The 16,946-nt window shown below is 47.8% G+C and overlaps 2 protein-coding genes across 4 annotated transcripts; one reads left to right on the forward strand and one right to left on the reverse strand.

The window, feature by feature from the left end:
- The first annotated feature begins 161 nt into the window (after positions 1–161).
- On the forward strand, positions 162–6,865 carry RILPL2 (Rab interacting lysosomal protein like 2). 2 transcript variants are annotated; one of them, XM_072983228.2, is made up of 6 exons: positions 162–298; positions 714–772; positions 1,243–1,651; positions 3,278–3,429; positions 5,275–5,364; positions 6,408–6,865. In XM_072983228.2, exons 3-6 carry the CDS (start codon positions 1,283–1,285, stop codon positions 6,427–6,429), a joined length of 633 nt encoding a protein of 210 aa, XP_072839329.2. In that variant the 5' UTR covers positions 162–298; positions 714–772; positions 1,243–1,282; the 3' UTR covers positions 6,430–6,865. The 2 variants fall into 2 exon arrangements, with proteins under 2 accessions (XP_072839329.2, XP_078237878.1); XM_078381752.1 differs by lacking the exon at positions 714–772 and having other exon boundaries at positions 192–298.
- Positions 6,866–7,027: 162 nt separating this feature from the next.
- On the reverse strand, positions 7,028–16,556 carry KMT5A (lysine methyltransferase 5A). 2 transcript variants are annotated; one of them, XM_072983226.2, is made up of 8 exons: positions 16,422–16,556; positions 14,369–14,493; positions 12,679–12,835; positions 11,873–12,086; positions 11,638–11,725; positions 10,753–10,812; positions 10,238–10,428; positions 7,028–9,581 (listed from the first exon to the last, which is right to left on the reverse strand). In XM_072983226.2, the coding sequence occupies exons 1-8, from the start codon at positions 16,429–16,431 to the stop codon at positions 9,371–9,373; spliced, it is 1,056 nt and encodes a 351-aa protein (XP_072839327.2). In that variant the 5' UTR covers positions 16,432–16,556; the 3' UTR covers positions 7,028–9,370. The 2 variants fall into 2 exon arrangements, with proteins under 2 accessions (XP_072839327.2, XP_078237876.1); XM_078381750.1 differs by lacking the exon at positions 16,422–16,556 and having other exon boundaries at positions 14,369–14,735.
- Between the last annotated feature and the right edge of the window lie 390 nt (positions 16,557–16,946).

Below are 16,946 nucleotides of genomic sequence, written 5' to 3' on the forward strand. Positions count from 1 at the left end.
AACGGCCCCTCGCCTCAAAGCCTGCCTCGGACGAATCTGCCGGAGCGGAAAAGGAAGGCTTGCCCGCTTCTCATGTTTCCAGCGGGCGCCTCCTGGTGGCAGAAAGGGAGCATGGCGCCCTATCGAGAAAAGCGGAAAGGAGCGTTTCCCGAAATTTGCTTGTTTTGAGGATCCCGGTTTTGTTTTGTTTTTTTAACACAGGGGAGGTTACACCCGAGTAAAACACCGAGCTGGGAGACCGTGCTGTTTATGGACTGCAACCCCTCCCAGAATCCCCCACCCAAGTCAAGTCTTTACGGTAAAATAAGTGCAAAAGAGATGGCTGTAATTAGGGTTGCAAAAAGGGTGGAGGTATCTTTTTTAAAAACCCTACAAGTATTTAGGATTTTTTTCCCTACTGCATTTAAAACCCCTCCTAAATTCGCTATTTTGAAACCCAGTGGGGTGTAGTGGATAAAGTGTGGGGTCTGGGTCCAAAGGTCCGGAAATATATGAGACCTGTGTTCAAAATCCCCATTTGGTCGTTGGAAATTTTAATCAAGAGGGGTGGCCATGGTAAAACCAGCCCTTCTTTACTTTACATACTTTGGAAATCCTATGAGGGTTGCCATCAGTTGGATGCAACTTGAGTCTATAGGATACATACCTGTTGCTTGTGCCTTTTTTAATTATTATTATTTTAGTTTATTTAGATGCTACTTTTCTTCCTGCAGGGACTCAAGGCAGTTGAGCATCCGTGAAAACCGTGAGTCACAGGCTTAAAAACCACAAGGTAGAATATTTTAAAAAATAACAACACATCACAACCATATTGAAAAGAAACCCTTTAAAAATATGTTTAAAACACACGGTCCTGAGTTCAGCACACGCAGCTTTCTTGCAACCTTCCCTTTGCCCAAATTGCTGGAGAGGATTTGTCTGGTGGGCTTTTTTTTAGCCGCGGGCACCTTGGGTTGGCAGGCTGCTTGCTTGCTTGTTTGCACCCTGCCATGGTTACCTTCCTTCCTCCCTTTAGCTCCACCTCATCGGCTCGCTTTCCATTGGGTGCCCCCTCCGGTTTGGCCTGGCCCTCCGGGCAGATTCGGTCACACACATGAAACTTTTTGAAGGAGGAAGGAAGTCGCCCGGCGCATTTGGGCAGAGTCTGTGCAAGAGCACAAGGAGGGGACGGCCGGCTGATCGCCCGCCCTGTCCTCAATCCTTGCCCGTCTGATCTTCCTGCTTTTTGTTTTTTTTCCCCAGGAGAGGCGAAATCTGTCTCCAGGCGTCCCCTGAACTTGGCATGCAAGCCGAGCAGCACCAGGAGGAAGAAGAGGAGGAGGAGGAAGGAGATGGAGATGGTGAGCCTGGGAGTCATCACGGGCCGGACAACCCTTTCGAGAAAGGTGCCTTCCAGCTGACGGCCGAGGACGTCTACGACATCTCCTACCTCCTGGGAAGGGAGATGCACAAGCTCAGCACCGAGCCACGGCTGGACGTGGCCGCCCACGTAGCCCAGCTCCAGTTCAAGGTAGTCGGCGTGCTGGAGATGGTCGAAGCCCTGGTGAGCGAGAACAACTTGACGGTGGAGGCCCTGAAGATGGAGAGGGACAGCTTGAGAAAAGAACTGGAGAGTCTCCGGAAACAGGTGGCCTGCGGGACCACGGGAGAGGTAGGTCGGAAGCCAGAACTTAGGTAAAAAGTTCCTTTTCCTCCCCCCCCCCCAAACTGCTGTTGTTGTTATGGGCCCTCAGGTTGCCTCTGACTTATGGCGACCTTATGCTTGAGCAATCTCCAGAAAATTCTGTCCTCTAAGGCCCTGCTCGGCTCTTCTAGATGCAAGCCTGTGGTTTCCTTTATTGAGTCAGTCCATCTTGTATTGGGTCTGCCTCTTTTCCTGCTGCCCTTCCGCCTTTCCCAGAGAATAAATAAAATAAATGTGCCCAAAGTAGGACAGGCCTCTGTTTCAATATTTTTTTTTTTTTTTGCCTCCAGAGATCATTCAGGCTCGATTTGATCTTGGCTCCACTTGTTTGTCTTTCTGGCAGTCTAGGGTATCCATAAAGCTCTCCTCCAGCCCCATATTTCCAACAAATCCATTTTTTTCCCTGTCAGGTTTCTTAATTGCCAAAACGTTCTCAAAATCCCCTCACCGGACACTGAAAGTTGGATTCTAGCAAGAGTCCTTCCGTCCTGCCTGAAATCCTGGTCCAAGGACGTTAATGGTGATGCTGAATTTTTTTTAAAAAAAGTCATGCTTCTCAGAATCAGGGATAAGCCAGAACATTTTGCTGCCTGAGGTGGCAGCCGAAAATGGCGCTCCTCCCTCTATAACCACTTTCTAATTTGAGCATAATCCCTAAGGTTGTCCAAGTTATTTTCCCACCTGAAGAAGAAAATATCACAATATTTATTGGGAAGTAAAAATACTGTACAACAGTTGTTAAGCTTACGGGAGTTGCAGTTCAACTAAATCGGGGGGGGGGGCTAGGACTTCCCCATCCCTGCTTTAAATCTAGAAGAGCAGAAAGTACTATTTCTGCCTTACAAAAGCAGGACGAACGTCAAGAAATAAGCAACTGCCCCACTTAAGACATGTATGTCAAAACGGAGACTTGAACTCAGTACTTTTTCAACCTCAACCTTCAAGTAGCTACTCTGCCCCTTTTTTAAATATGCTCCAAATCGCCTTTATCTCTTTTGCTGGTTGTGTTAGGAGCATTAGGGCTCTCTCCACCCTTTGGGATAGTGTGTTAAATATATGGATTTTTTTAAAAAGTAGTAGTAGAGTAGGGTCTTACAAGCTGGGATCTGCAACAAAATGTTGCAGGATAGCTGTGTCTCCTTGTAACCATACCTTGGAGTCCCCCGCAGCGTTCGCCTTTAATCTGAGGGCTGCGGGGGACTCCAAGGTATGGTTAGAGAACAATTCTCCTACCTCACAGTAACCAGTGTGAGAGAGGATGAAAACTGATGTCTGACCGCTTCTTCTACTATCTGCAGAAAGGTAAAGGATCATCGTTTTATCCTTCCACCCACCCACTGAGCTCGATTTTTATTTCCCCCTCTGTCTCTCACTACTATGATTACTAAATGTTCCCAATGGCGATTCTCTCTCTCTCTCTCTCTCTGAAGAGTTCCCCCCTTAGATTTTTTTTCCTGCCCATCTGCAGTCTGTGTTGTTCCCTCTCCCCCACTTCCCCCCCCCGGACATTCTGGTGCCCCCCTTTTTTCCTCAGTGGCTCTTTTTTTTCAGCTCGGTGGTTTTGGGCTTTTGATCACCCCCTTGATTTTACAGGCGAACGTGGGACCCAACAAGATGGTCATCGATCTCACGGACCCTAACCGGCCCCGATTCACGCTGCAAGAGCTGCGGGAGGTGCTCCAGGAACGCAACCAGCTAAAAGCCCAGCTCCTGGTCGTGCAGGAAGAGTTGCAGTGCTACAAGAGGTAAGCAGTTGAGGAGGGATGGGAGGAAGGGAGGGAGGGGAGGGATGAGGGGAAGGAAGGAAGAGGGACGAAAAGGAAAGAAGGAAGGAGAAAGAAAGAAAGAAAGAAAGAAAGAAAGAAAGAAAGAAAGAAAGAAAGAAAGAAAGAAAGAAAGAAAGAAAGAAAGAAAGAAAGAAAGAAAGAAAGAAAGAAAGAAAGAAAATTTGAAAAAAAAGGCCCTTCTTTGGAATGGCAAGCAAATCTTGTTTCAGACCCTGGAGTACAGATTAACGGAACTGTCCAAAATTGGTGGTTTTGGGTAGGATCAGGAGCTTAGCCCTGTGCCTTCAATTAGACACAGAACAAGCCTCATTCAGTTTTTTTTTAATTTTATTTTTAACACTGCTCTTAGTTTATATTGCTTATGTAGTCACATGATTGGAGCAAAGAATGAAATTCCACTATCTGATGCGTGTTTTTCTAATTGTGAAAGTCACCCTGTTTCCCCCCAAAATAAGCCCTAGTATGATTTTTCAGGATGCTTGTAATATGAGCCCTACCCCAAAAATAAGCACCAGTTAAGTGAAACCCTGCCCTCTACCCTTGTGTAGCAACCAGAAGATGACATGACTGTATTTGAATAAATGTAGATTATTGTACATGAATAAAATAAAACGTCCCCTGAAAATAAGCCCTAATGTGTTTTTTTGGAGCAAAAATTAATATAAGACCCTGTCTTATTTTCGGGGAAACACGAGTAGTAGCATAGGGGAGAATCTCCCCCCCTTCAGGGGGTGGGGCTTAGGATAGTGGGCGGGGCATACTGCAGATTGCTGGCCAGATCAAAGGTGTTTATAGGCTGGATCAGGCCCACGGGCCAGTGGCTCTCCCCCTCACATCAAATATGTTGGCAGATCTTTGTGCCCGAGTTCTAGTCTTTGGTACCGAGTCCCGAGTTCGAATCACTATTAAAAATAAGCTTTTCCCCCCAGAAAAAAGGAGGGGTGGGTGGATTCTGAATCATTGAAAAAAAAAACCGAGATTAGTCCGAGTGTGACTTAAATCCAATTTAACAGCAAGTTACGGGATTCAAGTTCCCATTCCTGCCTTACTTACTTGCATGGCAAGCAAGACAAACTTCCTGTAAAATTCTCTTTTCCTCCTGAAATATCAAAGAAAGGCTCACCTTAGAGCAGTGGTCCCCAAACTTTGGGCCTCCAGCTGTTCTTGGACCACAACTCCCAGAAGCCTTCGCCACCACCTCTGCTGGCCAGGATTTCTGGGAATTGAAGTCCAAGAACATCTGGAGGCCCCAAGGTTTGGGGACCACTGCCTTAAGAGGGTTTCGGTAAAACACAAACCAGGCATTCTGCTTGATTGTGACCAAGTCCTGTGAATTAATCTACTCACGCCAACGATGCCCGAGATCAACTGGTCCAGTGGCTGAACAGATTCCCTGGGGAAGTCCCACAAGCAAAATACGAAAGCAGTGGCGCTACCAACTGGAGGCATATTCCTTGCTTGTCAAGGGAACGCATTTGGGAGCCAGTGGTAGACTGCATCTGTATGGGTAGGCTCTACAGGGCTTTCATTGCTGCTACTGGTTAGATTCTTTCTTTGCATTTTCATTTTATAACTCCTTATTTAAGAAATCACTGCAGAGGCACCGTGACAAGTTTTATCTGTAGCATTTCAGTTTTGCAACAAGGGGCGCTGGCCTCCCTATGACAGTCATGGGATCCAGTGGGCCGAATGAATGAACGGACACAATCTTGGTAGAAATCTATGCCTAGCTTGGGTGTCTTAAAGACAGAGGGAGGGAAGCACCTTTTTCTTTATCTTCTCTGCTCCCCCCACCCCCACCAGTGGCATCATTTCACAAAAGCAGGACTGGATTGAGCCGGCACAGAAGGAAATGAACGCAGGGGCCACCTCGGGTTCCAGAATCAAGCAGCTGTGAGTAGTTCCACATTTCGATTTGAGAAAGGTGGTGGGAGGACAAGAAAAAAATAAAAGAAAAACGGGGTGTCATCGTCATTGACTTAGAACTGCAAAGTTGGAAGGGACCTCAGGAATCATGAAGTCCCACCTCTGTCAAAGAGGCCCCGTAGGGGAATCGAACTCCCCACCTCAGGAGACCTAAGTCCACCGAGCACTCCAGCAGTTCACGTGGTCCTTTGGTGGTGGTGGGGGTGGGGAGAAGACAAGGAGAAGAGCAGTACTTTTTATAGGGATTGACTACAAGATTAGGTCATTTGTAGAAGGCATCGGCCATTCTTGGGCCAGCAAAGCTAACATTCAAATAGATATTTATCTAGTTTATTCATCTAAAAATGGCTTGGTGGTTTTCTCTTAAGGCATCTTCTGGCACAAGGTTCCTGAAGGGACTTATCCTGCCTGGCACAGGTTGTGTGCAAACACAAGCGCCGTGCAGTGGGCAACGCAAATAAACTTTAAAAAATCAGTCGTCTTTGTCTTCAGATTGGACAGAAGGAACGCAGGGTCCTGTTCCCCCCACCCTCCCTTGTTAATGCTCATACATAGAAAAACTGCAGATAGTGTAGCCTTAGATGAGTCTTCTCCACTTCTCTCCCACAGAGGAGATGCCTCTTATAAAAATAGTGCATGCCAAATGACCGTTCCTATGTGACAAACCCTTGATTAGGTTTGTCTCTTAAGCAGGTAAGAGTCTTATTCCATTTTTTTCCCTTCCTGTTTGCATACACAGTAGGACCCCCATATCTGCGGGAGACTGGTTCTAAGCTTCTCTGTGGATACTGAAAAACGTGGATTATAGAAAACAGTTTTAATAGTGAGCACAATATATATATAGCATGGTATCTGGTTCCCTCTAGTGGCCAAATCTGCTAACTTCACCCATTAGAAATATTTCTAGGATCTTTTTAAATATTTTCAGATTGTGGATAAGTGAATCAGCGGATACCGGCCCTACTGTGCTTCCTCATTCACCCATACAACTTCCATGTCTCCCAATGCAGGTTCACTTTTAAAAGGCTGTGACGAGGAATTTTTAACTTCCGCTTCAAAAAAATAAAGAAAAATCAAGCTGCAGTCGAAGAAGCAGCAGCACCAAAATCTCAAATGCCAAGAACTGGAGCCTTTGAAAAACCACATGCAGATTGTCAAGCCGCTAACCCTGAGCGTCTCCTGCTTTATGTTTCACCTTTATGTGCAAAATTAGCATTGTTTCTCTTGTTGATTTCCTTGCTCATATAAAGCAGGGCTGGGTACGTAACTAAAAGTCTTTTGACCACACAGACCCACCATGCTTCCATGATAAACCGTCCTGGTAAGAGATGAGGGTCTTCTGATTTTTGGAGACCTGTAGATTCTCCATGGCTGAGGTAAAAAAAAAAAAAAGTACTACCTCTCGCATCTGTTCAAGCTGGAAAACGTCTGTCAAGGACGGAATAAATTCTTACATTTGTTTCTAGAATTATTTTAAAGATCTTTGCACTGCCTTCTTGTGGGACTGGCTGCTTAAGCAGGGTGGGTGGGAGAGATGTATTTGCAGATGATAAGGAGATGATCTGTAAAATTCCATGAGTGATAAAGAGGTTCGGTGCGACAGCATCCAGGGGTATGAATGACAAATCCATTTGCTGTTAATAAATACCTCATTTTATTTAATTCCTTCTACAGAGAAACATTTTCTTCAAGAAAAATTTTTTTTTTTACACTTTAAAAAAAGACGTTGCCAAACCAGGTCCCGAATTCCCTCACCTCAGCTCATCCCCAGCTGCCGCACAAGCACAGATAAAGGATGATACAGAGGTGTGTGTTTTTTTAAATATAAATACAGAGTCTTCCGCTCTCGTCCCTCAACCTTGCGTAGTTTTAAGTTGCACAAATTTATTTCAGGCCTTTGAAAAGAAAAAGACAGACACACACACACCCCATGCCCTAAGAAAGGAAGCCATCTTGGAGTGGGCAAAAAAATAGTAATAATCTGGGATCACAGTTACTCTAGCAGCCACCAAACTGGCTCTTTATTTCAGATTTTAACCCACCTTTTGTGATTTAAAAGGGCTTCCTTTAGAACTTCCCGGAATCCTTTACATCTTGGTGCTTCCGTCAGTTTAAGGTTGAGAAATTAAGAAAAGCTGTATCTACACTAGAGAGCTATAGCAGTTAGGTAGCACTTGATGGGTCCTCTTCTATGGAATTATGGGATTTGTAGTTTGGTACTCTGCTCCAGAGCACTGAGGCTGTCATTCTGGGGAGCCCGCGGGCGTTCTGTCACTCAAAGTGTTGATCAACTATAAATTCCACCGAATTCAGTCATAGCAGTTTTAAAAAAATTGTATCCAACTGTTCTACTTGTATAGCGGAGGTTCAATCGAAGACCCCTTTCCCAGGAAAGACTTAATCCCTCTGACTTTGATGCATGATGCGCTAGTCACAACAGTAACAAATCTGATAAAAGAGATTCCGAATTTTGGGATATAGTTTGATCGGCCAGAGTAAATAAACAGTCTTGTGTTCACACCAGAACTGACATTGCAGATCTGAGTTTTATCCTGAGAAATACTGCCCCAACCCCCGCCAAAAAAAACCCCAAAACACACGTCCAAACCCATCTTCGTCTTACGAAAGCTCTCTCAAAAGACAGTAATTCTATTTTTAAAAGCGTCAAGTTTTCTCCACATTATTTTCCTTCTTTCCTACTGATAAGCGAGAGAAAAAGAGGGATGAAGCACAGACCGTCAGATGCCTTATGAAACATTTCGCTTCACATTTCTACATGGATTAAACACCATTTGTCTGTAAATATATATATATATATATCCAGCAGCCCCCAAGAGGAGAGATGGGGAGAGAAGAAAAAAAATGAAGCAGCCACAATTTATTTCTTTAAAGCATACATAAACTGGAGCTGGCTTGCCACATGATTACATCTCTTCCTCTCGAGTAGCCTTGGATAGTTTCGACCCCAAAGAGTGCCAACAAGACAAACGCCACGAAAAGAAGCCACAACGCTGAGGGCAACAACGCCAGTTCAGAGCACTCGCCACCCAGCAATTATTTCCTTTTTCTGACAGCTTGGCCATTATTCAGCCTCAGCAGCACCGGGTTCAAGAAAAGGCCGACGGCCATCAAGTCAACGGATGTAGGAGATAATGAATCAAGTTATTGAAGGGTGCCTGCTCGTTTTCCTCCTTCTGATGGAAAGGGGACCTTAGGAAGCAGAAACAGAACTACAGAGCAAGCACTGATGCTGGAAAGTCAAGTCTGCCATCATCAGCGCAGCCTCCCTCCCTGCCAACCAAGGAGATTCTGGATGAGGGGCGATCTCTCCTTCCATCTTCCCAGAGAGCGGATCGACCCATCACAAAAGCGAATGTTCGCTACCAACGTTCAGAAGTGCTCAGAAACTCAAGAAACATCTTGACGACGTTCAAGGGTGGCCAACATTTGATGATCAACAGACGCTGATGTCACGCCGAGGAAAAGGTTGGAAATAAGACGCCCCCGGTCTCTCCTTGAACAGGCACGGAATCCATGAGGCGATGACTGTCTGTCTTCTCCTCGGGGTTGGCTTTGCCCTCACCTTTTCCCCCTCTTCCAGCACAAATGTGACCTTTAAAATGGACAAAATCTCAAAAACAGCGTTCTTCTCTATACAAGCTCATATTAGTCCCAAAATGGTATCGTCAGGAAGCACTGATAAATTCATCTATGTACAAACAGGGACATTGGGGGTGGGGGGGTGGGGGAGCAGATAATCCAGGTGAGCCTAGGAAGTAAAAAAATATTCAAGGATTCTGTTTTAAGTCTGCTCAGAGGAAGAACATGCCGCTCTGTAGCTGACTTTTAAAATAATCACGGTGGAGCACGTTTTGGAGGCGATTTGCCACAACGGCTGTAAACAAGGGTACCGCGTCCTCTCCCAAGCCAAGGAAGCAGTCCAGAGACGATTTGGAGAGAGAGAAAAGATAAGTTAGTGTTTCAGCCACGGATGAGCCTCAAGAGAAGCTTTACTCCTGTCCCCATAATCGTACAGGAGCTCCTCCCCAGCTTTAATGTCCCGGGAGGCGACCAAGATGAGGTGGGGGACGCCGTTAGTGTCGTGGAGTTTCGTTTGACAGTTGCCGCATTTACTGTGGTTGATCAGCCGGCCGAGGCGATTGGTCTCTTTCGTAGCATCAACGCTGGATGGAGGCGGCGGGAGAGAAAGGAAAGGAACGAAGGGGAGAAGAGGAAAGAAGTTACATTTCCTTGCAGCGGAATATGTTTGCACATATTTAGCCCGAAGTATAGTCCACTGTCAAGAACAGTGTTTGCTTCTGAGTAGACATACAGTGGTGCCTCGCTTAACGGGCGCCCCATTGAGTGATTAAATCGCTTAACGAGGGGCTCCGGGCGATCGCTGGAACATTCGCTCAGTGATGGCCCCTATGGAGTTTTTTCGCTTTGCAATGTTCGCTAAGTGGTTCGCTTAGCGAATATCGCATAACGAAGCGGGGAAGAACAGCTGATCGGCGGTTCCAAAATGGCCGCCGGAAGGTCCGCGCCGCATTTTTGCACCCTGCCCTTGCTTACCGAGGGCGCGAAAATGGCGGCGCTATGGAGGAACATCGCTTAACAGTGAGTTTTCAAGCCATAGGAACACATTGAATGAAGTTCAATGCGTTTCTATGGCTTTCCCCGTTCCGTTCGGTGATGTTTCTGCATAGCGAGGGTTTAATCCGGAACGGATTAACCTCGCTATGTGAGGCACCACTGTACATATATACAATTTCGCTGGAAACTGGAATCTTGGCAGATAAATTCAGGCAAAGGAAACAAGAAATAAGAGAAAGCTCACCAGTACGTTTTGCTCAGGTACTGAAAATAATACATATAGCAGCCCGTGGCTGGATCTTGAGCATAAGCGGCCTCTCGCTTCTTGGCGTCCGTAATCTCAATGAGGTCCCCGTGATATTCGACCACAAATTCGCCCCGGTGAAACTGCCTGGTTGCTATGACTCCTCGGCCCTTCCCATCAATGAAGTCAATCTACCAGGGAGGAGAAAAAAGGCTTTCATAAAGGCTACAAACTATTTTACGCTAAATGGACCAGGCTGGACTATTGGAGACATTAAAAACCCCAAAGGTTACTGGGGTGCACTCAGTTAGTGGTGTACTCCTCCTGGATCAAAGTATATCTGTTACTACACGGCTATGGCAATTTAATGTCACTGTAACTGCCATGCCTTCTCCCGAGGGTAATCCTGGGGTTTGTAGTTTGGTGAGGAGCTTATAATCCTCGGCTTTAGTCCAGGGGCCCTTAAAAATACTAAGAATTATTTCCAAAAAACCATTCTCACTTTAATTTCATACCTTCATGCCATCTTCTTTCCCGCTTTCTATTAAATCATCAATCCGCTTTTTCTCCTCGATCTAGAAGAGGATACGAAAACATGCTCTGTTGCCATTAGCAGCACCATCACTAGAGAATAAGCTTAATATTACAGTCCTACACACTGTAAGTAAGCCTTGTTTAAAATCACAGAATCATGGACTTGGAAGGGGCCTCTGAGGCCATCCACTCCACCCCCCCTTGCTCAGTACAGGAATCCAAGTCAAAATGGATCTGACAGAGGGGGGGGGGGTCCCATTTTCTCTTGAATGCTTCCAGTGTTGGAGCGTTCATCACCTCCCACGGTCACCGGTTCCAATGTTGTACTGCTCTAACAGTTAAGTAGTATTTCCTGATATTCAGCCTAAATCTGGTTTCCTGTCCCTTGAGTCCATTACGACGTTTCCTGTACCTTTGGGAGGATCAAGAACAGATCCTGCCCTTCCTCTGTAGGACGACCTTTCAAGCATCTGAATAAGTGCTACTCTGTCTCTTTGCTCAAGGCTAAACATGTCCAGTTCTTTCAGCCCTTCCTCAGGGCTTTAAGGAGTGGGAATTGATGGACCGCAAAGGAAAAAAAAAAGAAAAGTTAATGGGAACCGAAGTGTTTGTGTTAAAGGCCTTGCAGGAAAAATAAATCAAAATTGGTTTTCAAATAAACATTTAAAAACTACAAATTGTCTTAGGCTGGCTAAGCAAACGGGCACGAGATGGGTCCACTCAACCTGTGCCGCGTCTTCTGATCCCACCCTTTCCACCAGAATCGTCTCTGTTCTTTGGTGCTTCAAAGAGGTGCTTCATGAGGCATAGGGGGGGGGGGGAGAGAAGTAAAATTGTTTTAAGAGGGGCTTCACAAGACAGAATACCTGCAACTCCTTTTTGCTTTTTCGGGAGCTTCTTCTCACAGGGTAATAATCTGTAACCTTTCGGTTCTGTTGCGTTTTCCCCTGGGCCCTGGGAGAGGCAGGGGGAAAAAAAACAACGTGTGAACCGGACAGGGGATCCTACCTCGTGCTCAATCAACATGCTTTGGAATCCTGGCTTACCGTGACACGCAAACACAGCCATGATGTCATCGCGACGATCTGCAAAAACACTTACTTTCTCTTGGGACCGGGCTTGGCTTTGCTTTCTTTCTTTGGGGCTGGTTTTTCAGGCTCTGTGTCGGCAGACTTCGGGGGTGCCCGTAGCCCGGATTCTGCGGCCTCTGATTTTTGTTCAGAGGAAGATGGTGACGGTCCACGGCGGGTCTCTTTGTCATGTCTGCCCTCAGATTTTACTGTACCCTCAGCTGCTTCGCCATTATCTATCCTATCTGCAAATAATAAAAAAGGGGAAGAAAGTAAAAACACAAGCATCACTTGATTCCTTTCTAAACAGGCTCTGCAGTTTCAGCATCTCACCCAGAAAGGTTTTTTTTGGGGGGGGGAGGCAGTGCACACCACACCTTCACCCTGATTCCCAGGTACAGACATTACTTGGCTAGAAGGCCTGAGTTGATGTAAGGTAGCTCCCTGGTTTCTCAGTGGCTGGATAGTTAATCCTAAACTAAATCTTCCCCTTCCTCGAACAGGGAAAGAAAAATGGTACTTAAGGTCCCACATCCCAGGAAGAAAAGTACCTATGGGTCAAAACTTCTGCCACTATCCCTATCCTTTGCCAAAAGGAACTGTGGTGTTCTTCCTGCTTGCCCACCACTGAAACCACCAGCAGAAATCTCTTTGCCTGTGATGTCTGTAGCATCACTGAACCATTCCAGAGAAAACTAAGACCACTGCTGGTTAGATAACGAATCAAAACGATTCTAGCCGTTCGTTTAAAACAAGCACAGACGTACACTCGATGATGAACCGGCCAGCCCACGTGGCTGTTCCACCCATCCCAAAACTGGGAACGGTCATTCTTACCTTCCCCTTTTCTATTTGTGTCATTGATCGTTTGTCTCTGGCATTTTGTGTCGTGGTGCGTAGCGGAGTTCTCCTCTTGCAGAGGGGGTCGAACAGCAGGAGGTTTGTTTGGACTCATGTAGGTGTAGATTTTTGATTGACAGGAAAAGATGTTCTCCTAAAGGGAGGGGCAGAGAAAACAAAAAAAAGGTTCTGATTACATCTGGCCTCAGGATTTTCCATTCCTGAGAAACCATTCCTAATTTTAATGCAATCAAAGGGAGCATTTAGTAAACAATGACAGCTCTTTTTTTTAAATGGGAAGGGACAGAAAAAGGTTATAGTCCTCATGGCTGACATTTGAAACTCTGCAAACAGTTCTCAACAGGATCTCAGATGGCAGAGAGTGGGATAATTAAGCACTGGAGATTTACCTGCAAGCAAAATCAGGCGCCGGTACTGTTGCCTGTACACCCAGGTGAAAGATCTCTCCTGAATACAGCAGAGTTTACTTCTGAGCAAACCCTAGAGGGTTGCCCCTAGACTAGGTTATGGGGGCCAAATAAAATAATGAAAGAATTAACACTGCTTAAAGGAAGGAGCACATATTAACAGAAGGAGACCCACAATCCCAAAAGGGTCAGATTCAGATTTCTGCAGATGCTTGTGTGTGTTCCACAAAAGATTACAAGAGCAAACAAATACTTAAAGACAAGGTGATTGTGTTAGAGAGATTCCAGAGGAATAAACGCAGACTCTGTGTAAGGGCCCGATCCCAGTGAGTCAGGGTGTGCTTTACGGGGAGATTTAATCTCTCGGACATCTCCAGGTAGAGCCAAAGGAAAAGCAGAGAAACAAAAGATTTCTGCCTAAAATGCTGGAAAACTACCCCTCTGCTGCAGAGGACATAGCCAGGATGGCACAGAGGGATCCATCATCTGCCCCAATACAGTATTGCTGTGGCTCTAAACAGAACTTCAGAAAAGTTGACTTATTTGAAGGTCAGAACCCAGAGACAGCCACGTTGACTATAAAACAAAACGCCATCCAAGGGTAGTGCCTTTTAAGGGAGCCAAAATTCCGGCTCTGCACACACACACAAAAAATAGTGTGCAAGCAAAAGGGGCCGTCGGGTCTCTTCATAAGACAAGGAGGAATTGGGAGCAACTAATACGGAGTCTGGATTTGGGGTTTCTTGGAATCGTGACCCCCCCAAGGTTTGGACTGGGAATGACGGAAACCCTAACCCTCCCCACCCACCCCACAAATAGACCCATCTGGGAGTCTCCGAATTGAGGCAAGGACCCCCCAGTAATATTAGTGACAACAATGGCACAATAATAATAAGGTTGGGGGGGGCAGGAACCCTAGCAACCTAATTATTCTTCCTAATAATCCAAAGGCTAGGAAAGCAGGTCAACCTCTGGATTCACCACCGACCCTTTCAATGGGGTCTTTGGGCATGTTGGGGGGAGGAAGGTGGAGGAGGCTTAGGAAGGCAGCCCCATGAGTCCCATTCTAATCGGGGCCCCAATCCTGCCCCGATTTTCCGAGCGATCCAGGCGCCCCCCCATCCCCATCCCCAAGAAGGTCCCCCTTCGGGGGCGCTGCGCCCAGGGCGCACGGGAGCCGTTTGTGCGCCCTGGGCGGAGAGGAAGGGAAGGGAAGGGAAAGGAAAGGGGGAGACCGGGATCCGGCGGCGGCGACTCACCCCGTTGACCCGGGGCCGGCCGGGCCCTCGCTTGTCGGCAGCGGCGGCGGCGGCGGTGCCCTCGATGGCGCCCGCCTCGTCCTGGACGCGGCCTTCCTGGGCGGCTTTGGCCATCTTCCTCCGGCCTGCGGGGAGATCAGGGAGCGGGAGGGCGGCGGCGGCGGTCAGAGGGTGGCGGCGATGGCGGCGCCGGTGGGGCGGCGCGGGGCTCCGGCGCTTCATGGCCGGGACGGCTGGGGGGCGGCGGCGGCAAGAGCTCCTCCAGTGGCCGGCGGGGCCCGTGGGGGGCCGGGGAGGGACGCCGCTGCCGCCGCCGCCCTTGCTCTCCCCACCGCCATGTTGACAGGGCTCGAAGGGGAGGAGTGGCGAGCCTCGGCCGGAAAGGGATCCCCCCCCGGCTTCCCGGGGGGGGGGAGAAAAAGGGGGCTCTCCTGCGGGCACCCCCTCTCCCAGCCTCCTTCCCCCCAATACACACACACACACCGCGATCCTCCCTCCCTCCCTCTCCACGCCCTCCAGCTTCTCCCTTTCCAGCAGCCTCTTAGCCCCCTGCGTCTGGAGGGTTCCTGAGCACGTGCAGAGTGCCTTTCCCCTTGCTTTCCACCCACATTCTTCTTCGCAGAAAACACAGGTTTCTACTCCCCCAGGTCCAGAAGAGAGAGCCCCGTTCCCCCCCCCTCGCCAGCTTCTTAACAGCTTCCTCGTCCTCTCCAAACCACCCACTCCCCAAGAGCCATCTCTCAACAAAAGCATAAGTTTCTTTTCTCCTCCACCCCCCCCACGTACGCGCACCCCCCATCCCATCCCATCCCATCCAACCCACGCGGATGTCCCTGCAGAATTCTTTCAACCCCAATGCAAGCCCCAGGCCTCTGTTCCCCCAAAGTATTTACTTCCTTCCCATGATGGTATAATGCCCGCTATTAAAACAATGCGTGTAGGTTTCCAAATGGCAATCGCTTCCCTTCAGGGTCAATGATCTCAGCAGTCACCCCCTCTGCCTAATGGGGTAAAAGGAGATTTCTTTGGGTCGAGGGGGGTGGGTGGTGGAGAGATTTGGGTTTTTAAGACTACTGCTCTCAGCATCTCTTCCCCCCCCCTCCAGACAGCATGGCCTGTGGGAAATTTTGAAGCACTGGGGGGGGGAAGCAACAACCCTCACCTGTCCACAAAATGCCACAATGTGCACACAGGCTTCTAAGAGAGTGCTTTGAACTCCTTTAGAACTATCGTGTACAAATCCACCCCAGTTTCATCAATGAATGGACACACCACTAATCAACTGTAAAGGCCTTGCAGCTGAAGGCTCCTTCGCCTACCCGTTACCTTTTGCTCCTTAAATGATTTTCGACACTGGATGGGCCCTGCCCCTCTTCCCTTTATTGCCTGTTTATTTATTTAAAATATTGTTACCCCCGCCTTTCTCTTTAAGGAGCACCCAAGGCAGTTTACGGCTTTTAAAAGGCAGCATTTAAAGCTAAATATGTGTTAATGTGTCTCGTAGCATCCTCTGATTATAATGACCCTGATAGGGTTTTGAAGGCATGAAAGACTTTTAAGAGCCATTGCACACCCCTAGGGAGCTTCCATGCTATGGCAAAGCAAGACCCTTGAACCCACATCTCTAGCTCTAGTCTGCCACTCTATCCACTACTCAATACACTCACACTAACCCCCCCCCCCCAAAAAACTCTCTAGTTTGTTGCTCGAATCACGGGGATGCAGGAAGCTCCTTTTATAAATGATTTTAAATATCCATAAGGATAGTATCATGAGCAGAACTAGAAAATGCCATTTATGCATTTCATTAAGGTTCCCTTGACATTTTACTTTTAAAGCATTTCTGGCATACACACCAAGTTCTCTCCCATGTCATAGGTAGCCTAAAATGAGCTTCCCTCCTCCCACTGCTTAAATGGGGGCCCAAAGAACAGGTCCCTTCCTCTTCCCCCTCCCCTGCCCTGTAGGCTCACGCCACCCCCTCGACCCATTTCGCAGGCTCTCTCTGCAGAAATCGCACCGCATTCCCTAAATTAAAGAAAAGGGAGGTTACCTTTGGCCATGATCCGCGGTTTCTAAAGCTAAACCAGGTTCACACGTAACACGCCTAAAACAGGTCCCCCCTTTTTTTTGACAACTTCGAACAAGGGAAGAAGGGGGGGGCTTTTGTCCCGCCTCCCCGTGTAACCAACTGCTTCCAAAACAGAGGCAACCCGCTCTCTTCTTGTTGTCTCATTGGCCTCCCGCCGGCTGCCACTCAGACCGTTCCGGCCTCTGATTGGGCCAATATTAAAAGACCCTTAGGTTTCCCCTTGAAGTTCTGCGGCGGGTCCCAAGAAGGAGTGTTTCAAATGAGCGTTCGGACGCCGCTGATTGGTCGGGGAGGAGACAAGCTGCCATGGGATTGGAGGAGAAGGGCTGCGGCTGTTCCTCCTCGGCGCCACGTGGGTGGAAGTTGGGACTGGGTCCTTCGTGGTTTCAGGATATAGTACAACCGGGGGGAAATCTGGGATCGGAAGGTGTGTTTACACGGAACCTACTTTCGCATGTGTCCATCCTGCAGTCCTGTATGTGTTCC

The sequence above is a fragment of the Pogona vitticeps genome, chromosome 14 (assembly GCF_051106095.1).
Source record: "Pogona vitticeps strain Pit_001003342236 chromosome 14, PviZW2.1, whole genome shotgun sequence".
Taxonomy (NCBI): domain Eukaryota; kingdom Metazoa; phylum Chordata; class Lepidosauria; order Squamata; family Agamidae; genus Pogona; species Pogona vitticeps.